At 43.0% G+C, this 21,277-nt stretch overlaps 1 protein-coding gene across 2 annotated transcripts in view; it reads right to left on the bottom strand.

Moving 5' to 3' along the window:
* The window catches only part of ANO3 (anoctamin 3), a 745,314-nt gene that overhangs the window by 33,756 nt on the left and 690,281 nt on the right, over window positions 1-21,277 (bottom strand). For both annotated transcript variants that reach the window (XM_069740331.1, XM_069740330.1), the window contains 3 exons: window positions 19,616-19,652; window positions 14,630-14,741; window positions 746-803 (listed from right to left, as the gene is read on the bottom strand). In XM_069740331.1, coding sequence (XP_069596432.1) covers window positions 746-803; window positions 14,630-14,741; window positions 19,616-19,652 — 207 coding nt within the window. The remainder of the gene's footprint in view (window positions 1-745; window positions 804-14,629; window positions 14,742-19,615; window positions 19,653-21,277) is intronic.

The following is a 21,277-nucleotide window of genomic DNA, read 5'->3' as shown; positions in this document are numbered from 1 at the left end:
TTATGTGGAGATAAGAAGCCTCCGGACTGCTAGCTCCTGAGAGAGCTGCCATATGTGTTGTCCCAGAGGACCAGGGCAGGACTGTATAAGAACTTTTTATTTTCATTTGAGCTGGACAGGCTGTTTTCTGTTACCAGTTTGAGTTTTTTGGTTTATGGTGCAATAAACCACCCAGAGATGTTAACCACATGTGAATCCTGTGTCTGCCTCGAGGAGCAGCTAAGTGAGCCGACCTTGCACACCACAAAGATATCTGGGTACTTCAGTGGCCAGAGGCATTAGACTCCTCATTTTTTACAGGAGTGTTCCGATAAAGTATTGTGACATAGTTTCCAACAACTTTAATTTCTTGCCTCGGCGGCTGCAAAAAGAGACACCAAGAACCAGCGGGGCAGCCAGAGTGGTGAGCAGTAACATGAGTATTAGTTCATTGTTTTTTCTCCATCTTAAGTTTTTTATGCTCTGGGGTCTGTCAAATTGAAATCTTGGCTGATTTGATCATCTCTAGTTGTCAGCCAACTATTCCAGACTCACAAAAAAAATTGTGACTACAGCTAAATGGGAGGAATAAACACATTTAGGGATATTTGGTTTGGAAGTGCAGGAAAACTAAATGGTAAAACCAAGGCCTAAGTGATGTATTTCAGCAAAGTTGGTTGGTATCAAGTTTTCTAGAAACAAATATTACTAAGTAATCAATGAGTGGAATTTCTAAGAACCGGACAAAAGACAGTCACCAATTTACCTCCTCCAGCCTCCATCTTTGGAAAAGTCTGTTATATTTTCCAGGTCTCCCAGCAAATCTGTAAAGAATTAACATTTTGTTTTATTAAATCTCTGAATCAGTACAGTAAACTAGTTTGATCTCCATACAGTATGTAAGTACATGTTTATATTCAAGAAGCTACATTGCTGCAGACAAGACAGCTAACATTTGCAGGTTGTGGTCAGACAGGGTTTTTAAAATTTACCCTCAATTCCTCTTGCAATATAAATTTGTTACATTCTTTTCACTCAGTGGGAAATCCCAATGTTCAGCTTTACGCCTCATGGTATAATATTTGGTAGCACTTACAGCACTATGTTTAGTAAAACACATGCGTTATATAATATTCACAGACTATCACATACACACATTTCTTGGATATCTAACTGGTGAATGCATGCATTCATAATGAGTGCCTGACTATAATTCTCTTAATTGTGAATACAATTAGCCAGCAGCCCTACCGGACTACTGAGCCATGTTGTAGACAACATCAAGGAATTTGATTGTATTAGTAATGACTAGAGATGGGCGGACACCTGGATGTTCAGGTCCGGCAGATTCGGCCGAACAGTTACAGAAAGTTTAGGGTCGGACACCAGACCGGTACCCGGACCGGAACCCGAACCCCGTTTACTTGAAAGGAGGGCCCAAATATCCAGTATTTACTGCGCTGTAATGTGCATGACAGCGCGGCAAACACCGCTTCTGATCGGCGTTGAAATCATCCCTGCTGGTCAGAGAGCTGCAGTTCCCACGCTATCAAAAGACAGTGTGAGCACTCAGCTGTGATCGGAGGTATAATGTTTACCTCCGGTCACTGGTGTCAGCTGATGGGACAACTGCTCCCATTATCCGATACCTGCTGCCGCTAATAATAGCGAGAGCAAGAGTGGCGAGTGGGAGTATTCACCAGCAGCTCCTGCGCTGCAAATAATTAAAAAAAAAAACGGCATTGGTTCCCCTGTATTTTTATTTTTGTTAGCCAACCCGGCAAAACTCACAGCTGGGAACTGCAACCCTCAGGTGTCAGCTTCAGCAACGCTAGATATCAGGAATAGAAGGGTCTCCAAGCCATATTTTTTAATTATTTAAATAAATAATTTAAAAAAGGAGTGGGGTCCCCCCCATTTTTGACAAGCAACCTTGCTGAAGCAGACAGCTGGGGGTTGGTATTCTCAGGCTGGTAAGGGGCCATGGATATTGGCTCCCCCAGCCTAAAAACAGCAGCCCACAGCTGCCCAGAAATGGCACATCTATAAGATGCGCCAATTCTGGCACTTTGCTTGGCTCTTCCCACTTGCCCTGTAGCAGTGGCAAGTGGGGTGATAGGTGGGGGGTTGATGTCACCTTTGTATTGTCCAATGACATCAAGCCCTCAGGTTAATAATAGGGAAACACAGGCTTAAATTGCTAATCTGCTCTTCCGGGCATTTTCTCGGTGAGCCTCGGTGTGGCGCTGTTTGGGGGCCGCCAGACCAGTTCTATGGCTGCCGGCCCCTTTTCCAGGCACCTGCTGGGGTTCAGGAACTCCGGGCACGGGGCGCACGCGCATGCAGCGTTCATCAACTGAACACTGCGACACACATGTGGCTGTAGCCAGGGATGCGCTGACACTTTCATATGTCAGCGCGTCCTCTTGGTAGAGAGTCTGCATTCTGCTCTCCAGCCCTAGTAACGTTGCAGTTGCAGTCGTATCCGCGGCCTGGCTGTAGCAGCGGGGAATGAAGAGAGGAGAGGAGTATTTTTATTTAATTATTTTTTAATCAATCAGTACTTTGTATGTCCATCAAACTATATGGGGGTGGTATATGTTTGGGGGTTGGAGTATATGTGGCGCCATCAATCTATATAGAGGGGTGGGGTTTATATGTGAAGACATCATACTACATGGGTAAACATTGCCTTCATACTATATGGGGGGGTTATATGTGGGGCCATCATACTGTATATGTGGCATTATATGTGAGGCCATCATACTGGATATGGGGCTTTATATGTGGGCCATCATACAGTATATGGGGGGTTATATGTGGGGCCATCATACTGTATATGTGGCATTATATGTGAGGCCATCATACTGGATATGGGGCTTTATATGTGGGCCATCATACAGTATATGGGGGGGTTATATGTGGGGCCATCATACTGTATATGTGGCATTATATGTGAGGCCATCATACTGGATATGGGGCATTATATGTGGGGCCATTCTATTATGTGCAGGACTGTATGTGGGGCCATCATATCATGCGTAGGGCTATTAGGACTTTTGCTATGGGGTCCCATGATGTCTATGTACACCCCTGGCAGCCACCTAATTAGCTTCAGACCAGCAGTCGGCCGCGGTGTGTTGTCGTTCCTGCCCCGATCTGCAGCAGTCTGGGTCACTGGGTGAGTTAATGTCTATCTCAACCCAGGGAAAAATGTAATAAATTTAAGGAGGTGTAAACTGCTTCAACATTGATGACCTTTCCTTAGGATAGGTGATCAATGTCTGGTCTGTGTGGGTGCATCACCTGGCGCCACCGCAGATCTGATGTACTCGGTGCCAGCAGGAACTGCTCAGATACAGCACACACCACAGCTCTACATACTGTATAGTGGTGGGGTAATGCACATTTGGTACCTATTCAAATAAAGGGGCGGACGTGCAGTACCCAATTGTGGCTACTATTCAGTTGATTGGGCTGTGCTGTGCAATTCTGGAACTGAGCAGTTCCTGCCGGCACTGAGAACAGCTGACTTGCAGTGGTGCCAGGTGTTGCACCAACACCGATCAAGCATGATGACCTATCTTAAGGATAGGTTATCAGTGTTAAAGTAGTAGACAACCCTTTTAAATATTTATGTTTCCATTCTCTGTTCCAGAACTTGCTGGTGGCTGACTTTTGGGGCTGATGAGAAATATATTTTCTTCCAGTCCTCCAGCCAGTTTTGCACCAGGAGCTTATTTAGCCAAGATTATCTGATTTCTATCAGTGCTGGACAATCAGTCCCTATATAAATCAGATCATCTTGGCCAAATAAGCTCCTGGTGCAGGACTGGCTGGAGGACTGGCCATTTTTAGTACATGGACAAACCCTTTAATTTTTTCTTTATATGGTCATATCATTAAGGGCTCATTCACAAGATTGATGATGCCAGAGAATCTATTTGTTTATGGTAATGATATTGATCGCACTCTTCATTTTTCCAACTTCTCCATTCTCTTTGTCCGCTTAAAACAGATTGTAGTCTGACATGTTACAAGCACCCATAGACTTGTATACAGGCGCTTCTCACAAAATTAGAATATCATCAAAAAGTGAATTTATTTCAGTTCACTTCAATACAAAAAGTGAAACTCATACATTCTATAGTCATTACAAACAGAGTGATCTATTTCACGTGTTTATTTCTGTTAATATTCATGATTATGGAAACAATGACAATGAAAACCCAAAAGTCATTATCTCAGTAAATTAGAATTCTTTATAACAACAGCTTGAAAAATGATTTTAAAATCCAAAATGTTGACTTACTGAAATGTAACATAGTAACATAGTAACATAGTTAGTAAGGCCGAAAAAAGACATTTGTCCATCCAGTTCAGCCTATATTCCATCATAATAAATATGTATGTATGTTCAGTAAATGCACTCAATACTTGGTTGGGGCTCCTTTTGCATCAATTACTGCATCAATGCAGCGTGGCATGGAGGTGAGGTGAGGGTTAAGGTCAGGCGAGTTTGCTGCCAATCAAGCACAGTGATACTGTTGTTTTTAAACCAGGTATTGGTACTTTTGGCAGTGTGGACAGGTGCCAAGTCCTGATGGAAAATGAAATGTCCATCCCCAAAAAGCTTGTCGGCAGAGGGAAGCATGAAGTGCTCTAAAATGTCCTGGTAGACGGCTGCACTGACTTTGGTCTTGATAAAACACAGTGGACCTACCCCAGCAGATGACATGGCTCCCCAAACCATCACTGATTGTGGATAATACACACTAGACCTTGGAAATCAAGATCCCAGAGTCTGGAGGAAGAGTAGTAGAGACCACAATCCAAGCTGCTTGAGGTCTAGTGTGAAGTTTCCACAATCAATGATGGTTTGGGGAGCCATGTCATCTGCTGGTGTAGGTCCACTGTGCTTTATCAAGACCAAAGTCAGCACAGCCGTCTACCAGGACATTTTAGAGCACTTCATGCTTCCCTCTGCCGACAAGCGTTTTGGAGATGGAAATGTCATTCTCCAGCAGGACTTGGCACCTGTCCACACTGCCAAAAGTACAAATACCTGGTTCATAAACAACAGTATCACTGTGCTTGATTGGCAGCAAACTTGCCTGGCCTTAACCCCGTAGAGAATCTATAGGGTATTGTCAAGAGGAAGATGAGACACCAGACCCAACAATCAAAACAAAAAGAATATTGGAGCAAACAACCACAAAGTATAATAAAGAATAGTAAATTTTATTTAATTAAGTTATATAAAATAAATAATGTAGGACAATATCCAGAACAGAGCAAAAGATAGGGTTAATGGTGCACCAAGAGTGATGGCACCCACAGGACAAGAACATAGGCCGCTATTCCATACATGGTCAACACAAGGATCCAAAAATCAAATGCCTAGTGCATATAGTCTCAGATATAGCTCAATATAATCACATAGATCGCGGGCGGTAAAATCCCTCCATATCAGGCAGCCAAGTGGCTATGTGAAAAGCTTAGGGAGACCCGAGACCATTAGTAGAACTTACCCTTGCTCTTGTCCATAGGGATAGCCACGCGCCTCTACGCGCGTTTCACAACAGCTTCCTCAGGGGGCAGAGTGATAATCCATATTCCCCATTCTCTTCCTTAAATAGCCACCTAATGATCACAATTAGCGGCGCATGTGGCCGAGGCGGGCGCAGCAGAGCCGCATCACTCCGGCGCCATCATGGCGCTGCGGGTCACGGGGAAAGCCCCGATGATGTCAATGACCTGCATACGTCACTACCAGGCGCCGGCAATGATGCCGCAGCCCGCGACCACATCGGAGACATGCGCACCAGTGACAACAGATTCTGAATCCCTCCCATTGGAACGGGACGTTGTTTTGCCATGTCCAACATCGGCTTGAAAGGTACCACATATATAACAATTTAAATACATACAAAAACCACATAAAATCATGAATAAACCACAATACAATAAAGTGAAAGTGCATGAAGTGCCATAAAATACAGAAATACATCAAATAGCAGTATAACATCAGTGTAACAGTATAACAATCAATCATTAGTGCTGACAAAGCAGAATAAATACAGTACATACTGTATAAACATGTATAGATATACATATAAATATATAATAGAAATATCATCCAAAAATAATCATATTCAGTGTTGCCATTCCATTATGTGCATCCAGAGCTGTGATTCACAATTGAGGATGAAGACTCATTTCTCCAACAATAAATATTATTGATGCTAAATAAAGTGAAGACAAATAATGTTAAAAATAGAATAATAAAAGAAAAAGAAAAAGTAATAAAAATAAAGAATATAAAAAAAACCAGACCCAACAATGCAGACGAGCTGAAGGCTGCTATCAAAGCAACCTGGGCTTCCATAACCCCTCAGCAGTGCCACAGACTGATCACCTCCATGCCATGCCGCATTAATGCAGTAATTGATGCAAAAGGAGCCCCAACCAAGTATTGAGTGCATTTACTGAACATAAATTTCAGTAGGGCAAAAAAATTTATTTTAAAATCATTTTTCAAGCTGGTGTTGTAAAGAATTCTAATTTACTGAGATAATGACTTTTGGGTTTTTATTGGCTGCAAGCCATAATCATCAACATTAACAGAAATAAACACGTGAAATAGATCACTTTGTTTGTAATGACTCTATATAATATATGAGTTTCACTTTTTGTATTGAAAAACTGAAATAAATTCACTTTTTGATGATATTCTAATTTTGTGAAAAACACCTGTAGGTGCGCGTGATCCGAATTTCGGAGCCACTCACAGCATGCTGCAATTTTTTTTTCTTTTCAAAACCAAAAATGTCAGCACGGTCATGGGGCATATGCGCAGTCATAGAATGCCGTATCTCCCAACTTTTTCACCTATTTAGCTCCCTTAGTCTTCTCACCCACAAACTGTACAGAGAAGGCTGCATAGAAAATACACTCCTATTTAATTGACTTCAATGTGGACTGTTTTGGCTTTTGTGCCAGGGCTGAGTTTTCAGTCCCAGTCTGGCCCTGGAGAGGCGTCTGTTAAACGCCCCATTACTAACCCTATAGTCACATTGTATGAAAACACAGACACCAAGAATAAAGTAATTTAATTGAAAAAATGTCACAGACTCCTTTAATGATCTCAATTAAACCATACTTACAACCTCACCTAATTCCTCCAAAGCCCTCGTTCTCTTGTGATAAACCAAAAATAATAAAACAGCAATATACCATACCTGTCCATCGATCTGTCCCACGCAAGTCTGAGGGAAAAACAGTTTTCAACCTGGATGATGCCAAGGTGCGACCGTCCAGGCTCAGAACCACTGGTCACTGAACTGCTGCTAGTGCAGTGTCAGAGAATAGTGGTGATGTCATTGAAGCTGTGTTCCTAGCCGGGCTGAACTGCATTGACCTCGGTGACATCCCTGCTAGCACCGTGAATCATCCGGGTACTGCAGTTGCACAGGTTTGCTGACACAGATTAGGGTTAGGGCTATGTTCGGACACACCAGTCTATGATACTGGATCAGGGACTGACTACACTGAGAGCAGGGGACTTCAGGAACAGGACTAGCCATACCAGGAATATGGGACTTCAGATTCAGAACTGGCCCCCGCAGGACAAGGGGACAAGTTCAGGAATGGAAACTCCGGGACCAGGGTACTTCGGGAACAGGACTGGTTGCACCAGGAAAAGGGGAATTTGGATTTAGGACTGGCCACTCCAAGACCAAGGGACAATGTTCAGGCAATGGCCGCACCAAGACCTGAGATTTGGGTTCAGGAGACTGGTCGCACTGGGACCAGGGATACGAGTTTAGGACACTGGCCACAAAGGGACTAGGAGACCTCACAACTACACTGGTAGAACACTAACTACCTAATGATTTAAACTCATTGATTCTCCAATCCCTAAGGGATAAGGGGGTCTTATACAAGATACCTCCTATTGGTGTGCCTCCGGGAGCTGTGGCGTGCACACAAAAAGGAAGCAGGAAGCGTACTGTGACCACAACGAGGGGGAGGGTGGTGAGCAAGCAGTTGTCCCTGCATGGAAGGAAAAGGGGACACCATGCAGGGGTGCCGGCCATAGTGCTACACTTATAGTAGGTCATCAATATTAGATTGGGGTGGTCTGACATCAGGCATCTTTACTAATTAGCTATTTCATGATTTTGAGTCCTGCTGCTCATTTCCCATTCACTTCAACAGGAATGGAGCTGCAGTGAGGGAGAAAGACCACTACGATGTGTATAGAGCCATGCAGTTCTGCTTTTTTGGAGCTGTAAAAAGCTGATTGATAGGTGTGAGCGTGTCAGGTACCTACTGATCTGATATGACATATCCTTAGGAAAGGTCATCAACATACATTATATAAAGTTTATAGCCTATAGAAAACTGCACAGGAAGAAATCAATGTGCAAAAAAACTACAAAATTTTATTTCAGACAGAATTACAAACTATTAAAAACAGTAATGATGGAGATGGTACCAATATAGAGGCACCCCAGGCCAGAGGTAAGCTTATAACAACATTAACCCCTTCATGACCCAGCCTATTTTGACCTTAATGACCTGGCCGTTTTTTGCAATTCTGACCAGTGTCCCTTTATGAGGTAATAACTCAGGAACGCTTCAACGGATCCTAGCGGTTCTGAGATTGTTTTTTCGTGACATATTGGGCTTCATGTTAGTGGTAAATTTAGGTCAATAAATTCTGCGTTTATTTGTGATAAAAACGGAAATTTGGCGAAAATTTTGAAAATTTCGCAATTTTCACATTTTGAATTTTTATTCTGTTAAACCAGAGAGTTATGTGACACAAAATAGTTAATAAATAACATTTCCCACATGTCTACTTTACACCAGCACAATTTTGGAAACAAAATTTTTTTTTGCTAGGAAGTTATAAGAGTTAAAATTTGACCAGCGATTTCTCATTTTTACAACGAAATTTACAAAACCATTTTTTTTAGGGACCACCTCACATTTGAAGTCAGTTTGAGGGGTCTATATGGCTGAAAATACCCAAAAGTGACACCATTCTAAAAAATGCACCCCTCAAGGTGCTCAAAACCACATTCAAGAAGTTTTTAACCCTTCAGGTGCTTCACAGCAGCAGAAGCAACATGGAAGGAAAAAATGAACATTTAACTTTTTAGTCACAAAAATTATCTTTTAGCAACATTTTTTTTATTTTCCCAATGGTACAAGGAGAAACTGAACCACGAAAGTTGTTGTCCAATTTGTCCTGAGTACGCTGATACCTCATATGTGGGGGTAAACCACTGTTTGGGCGCACGGCAGGGCTTGGAAGGGAAGGAGCGCCATTTGACTTTTTGAATGAAAAATTGGCTCCACTCTTTAGCGGACACCATGTCACGTTTGGAGAGCCCCCGTGTGCCTAAAAATTGGAGCTCCCCCACACGTGACCCCATTTTGGAAACTAGACGCCCCAAGGAACTTATCTAGATGCATAGTGAGAACTTTGAACCCCCGGGGGCTTCACAAATTGATCCGTAAAAATGAAAAAGTACTTTTTTTTCACAAAAAAATTCTTTTAGCCTCAATTTTTTTCATTTTCACATGGGTAACAGGATAAAATGGATCCTAAAATTTGTTGGGCAATTTCTCATGAGTACGCCGATACCTCACATGTGGGGGTAAACCACTGTTTGGGCACATGGTAAGGTTCGGAAGGGAAGGAGCGCCATTTGACTTTTTGAATGAAAAATTATCTCCATCGTTAGCGGACACCATGTCGTGTTTGGAGAGCCCCCGTGTGCCTAAACATTGGAGCTCCCCCACAAATGACCCCATTTTGGAAACTAGACCCCCCAAGGAACTTATCTAGATGCATATTGAGCACTTTAAACCCTCAGGTGCTTCACAAATTGATCTGTAAAAATGAAAAAGTACTTTTTTTTTCACAAAAAAATTCTTTTCGCCTCAGTTTTTCATTTTCACATGGGCAATAGGATAAAATGAATCCTAAAATTTGTTGGGCAATTTCTCCCGAGTACGCCGATACCTCATATGTGGGGGTAAACCACTGTTTGGGCACACGGCAGGGCTCGGAAGGGAAGGCGCGCCATTTGACTTTTTGAATGGAAAATTAGCTCCAATTGTTAGCGGACACCATGTCGCGTTTAGAGAGCCCCTGTGTGCCTATGCATTGGAGCTCCCCCACAAGTGACCCCATTTTGGAAACTAGACCCCCCAAGGAACTTATCTAGATGCATATTGAGCACTTTAAACCCCCAGGTGCTTCACAGAAGTTTATAATGCAGAGCCATGAAAATAAAAAATAATTTTTCTTTCCTCAAAAATGATTTTTAGCCTGGAATTTCCTATTTTGCCAAGGGTAATAGGAGAAATTGGACCGCAAATGTTGTTGTCCAGTTTGTCCTGAGTACGCTGATACCCCATATGTGGGGGTAAACCTCTGTTTGGGCGCACGGCAGGGCTCGGAAGGGAAGGCACGCCAATTGGCTTTTTAAATGGAAAATTAGCTCCAATCATTAGCGGACACCATGTCACGTTTGGAGAGCCCCTGTGTGCCTAAACATTGGAGATCCCCCACATATGACCCCATTTTGGAAACTAGACCCCCAAAGGAACTAATCTAGATGTGTGGTGAGGACTTTGAACTTCCAAGTGCTTCACAGAAGTTTATAACGCAGAGCCATGAAAATAAATTAAAAATTTTATTTTCTCTAAAATGATTTTTTAGCCTGCAATTTATTATTTTCCCAAGGGTAAAAGGAGAAATTTGACCCCAAAAGTTGTTGTACAGTTTCTCCTGAGTACGCTGATACCCCATATGTGGGGGTAAACCACAGTTTGGGCACATGTCGGGGCTCGGAAGTCAAGTAGTGACATTTTGAAATGCAGACTTTGATGGAATGCTCTGCGGGCGTTACGTTGCGTTTGCAGAGCCCCTGATGTGGCTAAACAGTAGAAACCCCCCACAAGTGACCCCATTTTAGAAACTAGACCCCGAAAGGAACTTATCTAGATGTGAGGTGAGCACTTTGAACCCCCAAGTGCTTCACAGAAGTTTATAACACAGAGCAGTGAAAATAATAAATACGTTTTCTTTCCTCAAAAATAATTTTTTAGCCCAGAATTTTTTATTTTCCCAATGGTTACAGGAGAAATTGGACCCCAAAAGTTGTTGTCCAGTTTCTCCTGAGTACGCTGATACCCCATATGTGGGGGTAAACCACTGTTTGGGCACACGTCGGGGCTCAGAAGGGAAGTAGTGACTTTTGAAATGCAGACTTTGATGGAATGGTCTGCGGGCGTCACGTTGCGTTTGCAGAGCCCCTGGTGTGCCTAAACAGTAGAAACCCCCCACAAGTGACCCCATTTTGGAAACTAGACCCCCCCAAGGAACTTATCTAGATATGTGGTGAGCACTTTGAACCCCCAAGTGCTTCACAGACGTTTACAACGCAGAGCCGTGAAAATAAAAAATCATTTTTCTTTCCTCAAAAATGATGTTTTAGCAAGCAATTTTTTATTTTCTCAAGGGTAACAGGAGAAATTGGACCCCAGTAATTGTTGCCCAGTTTGTCCTGAGTACGCTGATACCCCATATGTGGGGGTAAACCACTGTTTGGGCACATGTCGGGGCTCGGAAGTCAAGTAGTGACGTTTTGAAATGCAGACTTTGATGGAATGGTCTACGGGCGTCACGTTGCGTTTGCAGAGCCCCTGGTGTGCCTAAACAGTAGAAACCCCCCACAAGTGACCCCATTTTGGAAACTAGACCCCCCAAGGAACTTATCTAGATATGTGGTGAGCACTTTGAACCCCCAAGTGCTTCACAGACGTTTACAACGCAGAGCCGTGAAAATAAAAAATCATTTTACTTTCCTCAAAAATGATGTTTTAGCAAGCAATTTTTTATTTTCTCAAGGGTAACAGGAGAAATTGGACCCCAGTAATTGTTGCCCAGTTTGTCCTGAGTACACTGATACCCCATATGTGGGGGTAAACCACTGTTTGGGCACACGTCGGGGCACGGAAGGGAAGGAGCACCATTTGACTTTTTGAATGAAAGATTGGCTGGAATCAATGGTGGCGCCATGTTGCGTTTGGAGACCCCCTGATGTGCCTAAACAGTGGAAACCCCTCAATTCTAACGCCAACACACCCCTAACCCTTATCCCAACTGTAGCCGTAACCCTAACCACAACCCTAACCGCAACACACCCCTAACCACAACCCTAACCCCAACACACCCCTAACCCTAACCACAACCCTAATTCCAACCCAACCCTAACCCTAAGGCTATGTACCCACGTTGCGGATTCGTGTGAGATTTTTCCGCACCATTTTTGAAAAATCCGCGGGTAAAAGGCACTGCGTTTTACCTGCGGATTTACTGCGGATTTCACCTGCGGATTCCTATTGAGGAATAGGTGTAAAACGCTGCGGAATCCGCACAAAGAATTGACATGCTGCGGAAAATACAACGCAGCGTTTCCGTGCGGTATTTTCCGCACCATGGGCACAGCGGATTTGGTTTTCCATAGGTTTACATGGTACTGTAAACCTGATGGAACACTGCTGCGGATCCGCAGAGGCCAATCCGCTGCGGATCCGCAGCCAAATCCGCACCGTGTGCACATAGCCTAATTCTAAAGGTATGTGCACACGCTGCGGAAAACGCTGCGGATCCGGAGCAGTTTCCCATGAGTTTACAGTTCAATGTAAACCTATGGGAAACAAAAATCGCTGTACACATGCTGCGGAAAAACTGCACGGAAACGCAGCGGTTTACATTCCGCAGCATGTCACTTCTTTCTGCGGATTCCACAGCGGTTTTACAACTGCTCCAATAGAAAATCGCAGTTGTAAAACCGCAGTGAAATGCGCAGAAAAACCGCGGTAAATCTGCCATAAATCCGCAGCGGTTTAGCACTGCGGATTTATCAAATCCGCTGCGGAAAAATCCGCAGAGGACCAGAATACGTGTGCACATACCGAAACCCTAACCCTACCCCTAACCCTACCCCTAACCCTACCCCTAACCCTACCCCTAACCCTACCCCTAACCCTACCCCTACCCCTACCCCTAACCCTACCCCTAACCCTAACCCTAACCCTACCCCTAACCCTACCCCTAACCCTACCCCTAGTTCTAACTCCAACCTTAGTGAAAAAAAAAAAAAATTCTTTATTTTATTATTGTCCCTATCTATGGGGGACAAATGGGGGGGGTCATTTACTGTTTTTTTATTTTGACCACTGTGATAGATTATATCACAGTGATCAAAATTCACATTGGAACGAATCTGCCGGCCGGCAGATTCGGCGGGCGCACTGCGCATGCGCCCGCCTTTTTGGAACATGGCGGCGCTCGGGGAAGAAGACGGACGGGACCCCGCCAGGATCGGTAAGTATAAGGGGGGGAGATCAGGGCACAGGGGGGGGAGATCAGGGCACGGGGGGGCGTCGGAGCACGGGGGGGGAGGGATCGGAGCATGGGGGAGAGTGATCGGTGTGCGGGCGGGTGGATCGGTGTGCAGGGGGGGTGGATCGGTGTGCAGGGGGGGTGGTTCGGAGCACGGGGGGGATCGGAGTGCGGGGGGGTTTGATTGGAGCACGGGGGGTGTGATTGGAGCACGGGGGGAGCGGGCAGGAGGACGGGGGAGCGGAGCACAGGACGGAGGGGAGCGGGCCACAGATCGGGGGGCTGGGGGGGGCGATCGGTGGGGTGGGGTGGTGGCACATTAGTATTTCCAGCCATGGCCGATGATATTGCAGCATCGGCCATGGCTGGATTGTAATATTTCACCATTTTTTTAGGTGAAATATTACAAATCGCTCTGATTGGCAGTTTCACTTTCAACAGCCAATCAGAGCGATCGTAGCCACGAGGGGGTGAAGCCACCCCCCCTGGGCTAAACTACCACTCCTCCTGTCCCTGCAGATCGGGTGAAATGGGAGTTAACCCTTTCACCCGGCCTGCAGGGACGCGATCTTTCTGTGACACAGCATATGCGTCACAGGTCGGATTGGCACCGACTTTCATGACGCATACGCTGTGTCACAGGTCGGGAAGGGGTTAAATCCCACCGCCATATATATACAAATGTCATTAGGGCAAAAGTATCTCTCCCACCAAATGGCATAGTGCAATATATAACCCCAAGTACATACTGACAAGTGCGGCCCGATGGGAATAAGAGTATACAAATAAGTATCCCATACTATACCTCTGGTCTGATGGTGCCACGACCCCAAATTATATAAAGTTGTAGACAATCCTTTTCATGCTGCTTTCTGCACCACTAATCACATGCCAAAATAAATGTATAGTTGCCAACTTAATTTTGGATTTCTTCTGGACACCTTTTTTTTTTACAGACACATTAATGAACCATAGAGATTACAAGTAAAATATGCCAATATGTTAGAAGAATATCTTGTAACTGTGACTTGTAAAATGATCATATTACAATCATAATGTCAAGTTTTATATGAACACTGGAAAATATTGCTCTATGTTCACAGATTGTCCTGGAATTTAGGGCAGATGTTCCCCTTGTGAGTACAGTGGCCTAAGTCTTGGTATTAGGCTCTTCTTACCTACATACTACTAATATTGAATATGTTTTCACATTCTTACCTGCCAAGGAAGAAAGCAATGTAAAATATGGAGCTATTTAAGTTGACAAACTGGAAGAGGAACATTTTTAAAGCAAAACTGTTTTCCCATTCGGACTCTGTTCTTGGATGCTCTGGAAAAAGAGCACAAGAATAAATAGATTGTTAGAAATGTCATCACATTATGTCCCTCTGCCCATGGCACATCCCTAAATTCTTCTTACTATTGGCCATGTGCTTAGTGATTTTTTCTTTTTTTTTACTTAGTCAATTTTTTTTAAAGAAAATTCATGTAGAATATATTGGTATATTGGAGTTTGTATTATCTAATTACATTGACCGGTTCGGTACGCCCAATAGACCTAAGAAGTTCACATATGCCAATAGTCCTTGTATCTCATCAGAATTTCTAAAAAAGAAAGTGTAAAGTAGTCCTAAAAGATATATATATATATATATATATATATATATATATATATATATATATATATATATATGTGTATATATATATATATATATACATATATATACAGTGGGGCAAAAAAGTATTTAGTCAGTCAGCAATAGTGCAAGTTCCACCACTTAAAAAGATGAGAGGCGTCTGTAATTTACATCATAGGTAGACCTCAACTATGGGAGACAAACTGAGAAAAAAAAATCCAGAAAATCACATTGTCTGTTTTTTAACATTTTATTTGCATATTATGGTGGAAAATAAGTATTTGGTCAGAAACAAAATTTCATCTCAATACTTTGTAATATATCCTTTGTTGGCAATGACAGAGGTCAAACGTTTTCTGTAAGTCTTCAAAAGGTTGCCACACACTGTTGTTGGTATGTTGGCCCATTCCTCCATGCAGATCTCCTCTAGAGCAGTGATGTTTTTGGCTTTTCGCTTGGCAACACGGACTTTCAACTCCCTCCAAAGGTTTTCTATAGGGTTGAGATCTGGAGACTGGCTAGGCCACTCCAGGACCTTGAAAGGCTTCTTACGAAGCCACTCCTTCGTTGCCCTGGCGGTGTGCTTTGGATCATTGTCATGTTGAAAGACCCAGCCACGGTTCATCTTCAATGCCCTTGCTGATGGAAGGAGGTTTGCACTCAAAATCTCACGATACATGGCCCCATTCATTCTTTCATGTACCCAGATCAGTCGTCCTGGCCCCTTTGCAGAGAAACAGCCCCAAAGCATGATGTTTCCACCACCTTGCTTTACAGTAGGTATGGTGTTTGATGGATGCAACTCAGTATTCTTTTTTCTCCAAACACGACAAGTTGTGTTTCTACCAAACAGTTCCAGTTTGGTTTCATCAGACCAAAGGACAGTCTCCCAAAACTCCTCTGGATCATCCAAATGCTCTCTAGCAAACTTCAGACGGACCCAGACATGTACTGGCTTAAGCAGTGGGACACGTCTGGCACTGCAGGATCTGAGTCCATGGTGGCGTAGTGTGTTACTTATGGTAGGCCTTGTTACATTGGTCCCAGCTCTCTGCAATTCATTCACTAGGTCCCCCCGCGTGGTTCTGGGATTTTTGCTCACCGTTCTTGTGATCATTCTGACCCCACGGGGTGGGATTTTGCGTGGAGCCCCAGATCGAGGGAGATTATCGGTGGTCTTGTATGTCTTCCATTTTCTAATTATTGCTCCCACTGTTGATTTCTTCACTCCAAGCTGGTTGGCTATTGCAGATTCAGTCTTCCCAGCCTGGTGCAGGGCTACAATTTTGTTTCTGGTGTCCTTTGACAGCTCTTTGGTCTTCACCATAGTGGAGTTTGGAGTCAGACTGTTTGAGGGTGTGCACAGGTGTCTTTTTATACTGATAACAAGTTTAAACAGGTGCCATTACTACAGGTAATGAGTGGAGGAAAGAGGAGACTCTTAAAGAAGAAGTTACAGGTCTATGAGAGCCAGAAATCTTGATTGTTTGTTTCTGACCAAATACTTATTTTCCACCATAATATGCAAAAAAAATGTAAAAAAAACAGACAATGTGATTTTCTGGATTTTTTTTTCTCAGTTTGTCTCCCATAGTTGAGGTCTACCTATGATGTAAATTACAGACGCCTCTCATCTTTTTAAGTGGTGGAACTTGCACTATTGCTGACTGACTAAATACTTTTTTGCCCCACTGTATATATATGTGCCAAGGAAATGCATGGTGCATGGTAAACATTAAGTAGCAAGTTTTTGAAGGTCTTACCTCCTAATTTTGTTCCTTTTCGGTCATAGATATTTTAGAATTTTTTTTTTAAGATTAGTTATCATTTACTGGTTGCGCAATGGCACTTCATATTGCGGTTTTAAATGTTTGTTTAGTACTTATCGTCATGCATATCTCCCGTTATGTATGGTATGTTATGCCATTTACCGATCAGATTAATTATATTTACACGACAAACTGAACTGACTGCTATACTGCTACTAAGTACTGATACATGTACAATGTACATAATTGTGTAATGCATATTTTACTGTAATAGAATGCTTACTGCCATTCTATGTTTTATGAATTATAAATAGTATATCCAGTTAAAGATATGATGACAAAATGAGTGGTTATTGTGTGTACAATATTGTGGAAAATGAGAAACATGGAATAATTCACGTGCCTTGAGCAAGTGGTAAATCTAAATTTAATGTCAACATATTTTACAGGGTGAATCCTTATGCCAAAAGGAACAAATTTAAGGGGAAAGACTTACCAATTTGCAAAGTTCATTTTTCCTTGGCACCCAAATTTATATATAGTGGAAAAAAAAGTATTTAGTCAGGCACCAATTGTGCAAGTTCTCCCACTTAAAAAGATGAGAGAGGCCTGTAATTGACATCATAGGTAGACCTCAACTATGAGAGTCAAAATGAGAAAACAAATCCAGAAAATCAGCTTGTCTGATTTGGCAAGATTTATTTTTCAAATTATGGTGGAAAATAAGTATTTGGTCATTAACAAAAAAATATCTCAATATTTTGTTATACTATAAATCTTTTGTTGGCAATGACAGAGGTCGATCGTTTTCTGTAAGTCTTCACAAAGTTGGCACACACTGTTGGTGGTATGTTAGCCCATTCCTCCATGCAGATCTCCTCTAGAGCAGTGATGTTTTGGGCCTGTCGCTGGGCAACACGGACTTTCAACTCCCTCCAAAGGTTTTCTATGGGGTTGAGATCTGGAGAATGGCTAGGCCACTCCAGGACCTTCATATGATTCTTACGAAGCCACTCCTTCGTTGCCCTGGAGGTGTGCTTGGGATGATTATCATGCTAAAAGACCCATCCACTTTTTATCTTCAATGTCCTTGCTGATGGAAGGAGGTTTACACTGAAAATCTTATGATACATGGCCCCATTTATACTTTCATGTACACGGCCCCAAAGCATGATGTTGCCACCCCCATGCTTCGCAGTAGGTATGGGGTTCTTTGGATGCAACGCAGCATTCTGTCTCCTCCAAGCACAACAAGTTTCGTTTCTACGAAACAGTTCTTCTTTGGTTTCATCAGACCATATGACATTCTCCCAATACTCTTCTGGATAATCTAAATGCTCTCTAGCAAACTTCAAACAGGCCCGGATATGTACTGGCTTAAGCAGGGGGACACGTCTGGCACTGCAGGATCTGAGTCACTGGCGGCGTATTGTGTTACTGATGGTAGCCTTTGCTACGGTGGTCCCAGCTCTATGCAGATCACTCACTAGGTCCCCCTGTGTGGTTCTGGGATTTTTGCTCACTGTTCTTGTGATCATTTTGACCCACGGGGTGAGATCTTGCGTGGAGCCCCAGATTGAGGGAGATTAGCAGTGGTCTTGTATGTCTTCCATTTTTTTTATCATTGCTCCCACAGTTGATTTCATCACACCATGCTGCTTGCTTATTGCAGATTTAGTCTTCCCAGCTTGATGCTGGGCTACAATTTTGTTTCTGGAGTCCTCTGACAGATCTTTGGTCTTCACTATAGTCGAGTTTGGAGTGTGACTGTTTGACGTTGTGAACAGGTGTCTTTTATACTGATAACAAGATCAAACAGGCGCCATTACTACAGGTAATGAGTGGAGGACAGAGAAGCCTCTAAAAGAAGAAGTTACAGGTCTGTGAGAGCAAGAAAACTTGCATGTTTTTAGATGACCAAATACTACTTTTCCCCCTAATATGCAAAATGAATCTTGCCAAATCAGACAAGATGATTTTCTGGATTTATTTTCTCAATTTTGACTCTCATAGTTGTGGTCTACCTATGATGTCAATTACAGTCCTCTCTCATCTTTTTAAGTGGAGAAATTGCACTACTCACATATATACAGTATATATATATATATATATATATATATATTTATATATATATATATATATATATATATATATATATATACAATACAGAGCAAAAGTTTGGACACACCTTCTCATTTAAAGATTTTTCTGTATTTTCATGACTATGAAAATTTTACATTCACACTGAAGGCATCACAACTATGAATTAACACATGTGGAATTATATACTTAACTAAAAAGTGTGAAACAACTGAAATTATGTCTTATATTCTAGGTTCTTCAAAGTAGCCACCTTTTGCTTTGATGACTGCTTTGCACACTCTTAGCATTCTCTTGAGGAGCTTCAAGAGGTAGTCACCGAGAATGGTCTTCCAACAATCTTGAAGGAGTTCCCAGAGATGCTTAGCACTTGTTGGACCTTTTGCCTTCACTCTGCGGTCCAGCTCACCCCAAACCATTTTGATTGGGTTCAGGTCTGGTGACTGTGGAGTAACTCTGCAATTTGCCTGTCGGCTTCAGTAACTCTGCATTCTGCCTGAGCTCTTTAGTAACACTACAATTTGCCTACAGTTTTCAATACCTCTTTTAATAGTATCCTGTCTGCTGCCTATGTCCTGCGTGCCTCACTCGTTTGCTGCACCAACCCCCATGGCCCGTGTGCGCATCTGAACCTTAGATCTTAGGCCCACATTATGTAACATTTTTTCATCCATTTCATCCATTAGCCGTGTACTTACCTAGGTTTGTAAGAAGATAGGCAACCTTCTCATAAACCTAAAAAAGAAAAAAGAAAAAAAAATCTTATGCAACATTTTGTTTCTAACTAAACATTTTTTTTTAAATAAATGTTCTATATTTAAAACACAGGAATTTCATAGAAGTCAGCTACAAATAAGGTGTGTGCAACACAGATAACACTTTGTCCCTAGGCAAGGATCTGTTGCTAAGGTTTCAACTGATTTAGATCTTACATTTCTAACCGTGAAGACCTTTTTTATGAATAGCCTATCACTTCAGGAAGGCTGTATACGTGTAACTTTCCCTTAGCTGAGTACTGTTGACACGAATTATAAATGTGTTTGTATTTGAGCACCCAGCTTCACCGTGACTTCTTCCCTGCTGAACAGGAACCCATGTTCTGAGTGGCCCACTCTGAGCTACATAATTTAACCGCACCTGTACAGTTACACTCTGCAGCAGAGCAGGGAGACTCAATCTTCCTGCTCTACCACCCGGCCGCAAAGGGTCCCTGACCTCCTGGGGTCACGCTCCCTCTCCCATCAATCTCCCTCTGCGTCTGACGTCACTCGCGCAGACATTGACAGTGGGCACGATTGCATCATTTCTTGGTGCCCACTGTCCTGAGATGTGCGGGCACTTGGAGCAGCAGGGGAACGAGGGGGAGAAATGAGTATTGTATTTATTTATTTTTTATGGGGTGCATTATACAAAATTGTCTGCCTATGGGGGGTGCATTATGCTATATAGAGTCTGCCTATTGAAGGATGCATTATACTATAGAGGCCTATGGGGAGTTCATTATACAATGTAGAGTCTGACTATGGGGAGTGCATTATACTATATAGAGTCTACCTCTCATGAATGCATTATACTATAGAGTGTGCATTATACTATATAGAGTCAGCCTGCCTATGGGGATGCATTATACTATATAGAGTCTGCCTATGGGAGTGCATTATACTGTATTGAGGACTATCTGGGGAATTATACTATACTAGATTGTGGCCCGATTCTAACGCATCGGGTATTCTAGAATATGCATGTCCCAGTAGTATATGGACAATGATGATTCCAGAATTCGCGGCAGACTGTGCCCGTCGCTGATTGGTCGAGGCAACCTTTATAACATCATCGTCACCATGGCAACCATTATGACATCTACGTCGATACTGTGCCCATCGCTGATTGGTCGAGGCAAATTCGCGGCAGACTGTGCCTGTCGCTGATTGGTCGAGGCAACCTTTATGACATCATCGTCGCTATGCTGTGCCCATCGCTGATTGGTCGAGGCCTGGCGGCCTCGACCAATCAGAGACGTGGGATTTCCAGGACAGACAGACAGAAAAACCCTTAGACAATTATATATATAGATGGAGGCTACCTGGCTGTGGGGTTAACAGTGAGGAGGGCCATCATACAGTGTTGGAGCCATCAAACAGTTTGGGGGCTACTAAGGGGTCAGTATACTGTGTGGGGGGTACTATACTGTGAGGGGGCTTTAAACTGTGTATAAAAGTATACACAGTATAACTGTGCATACTGTGTAGAGGGGAGCTGTACAGTGGGGAGACTAAGGACATTGTCAAATGTAAAATGGGCACTTATTGTGATAGGGAACTCCAGGTTATTGTGACTAATAAAGGGGAACAGAGAGGGCA

Source organism: Ranitomeya imitator, chromosome 9 (assembly GCF_032444005.1).
Source record: "Ranitomeya imitator isolate aRanImi1 chromosome 9, aRanImi1.pri, whole genome shotgun sequence".
In the NCBI taxonomy this organism is placed as follows: Eukaryota; Metazoa; Chordata; class Amphibia; order Anura; family Dendrobatidae; genus Ranitomeya; species Ranitomeya imitator.
The sequence above is the reverse complement of the archived record's forward strand: the minus strand, read 5'-3'. Positions and strand labels throughout refer to the sequence as shown.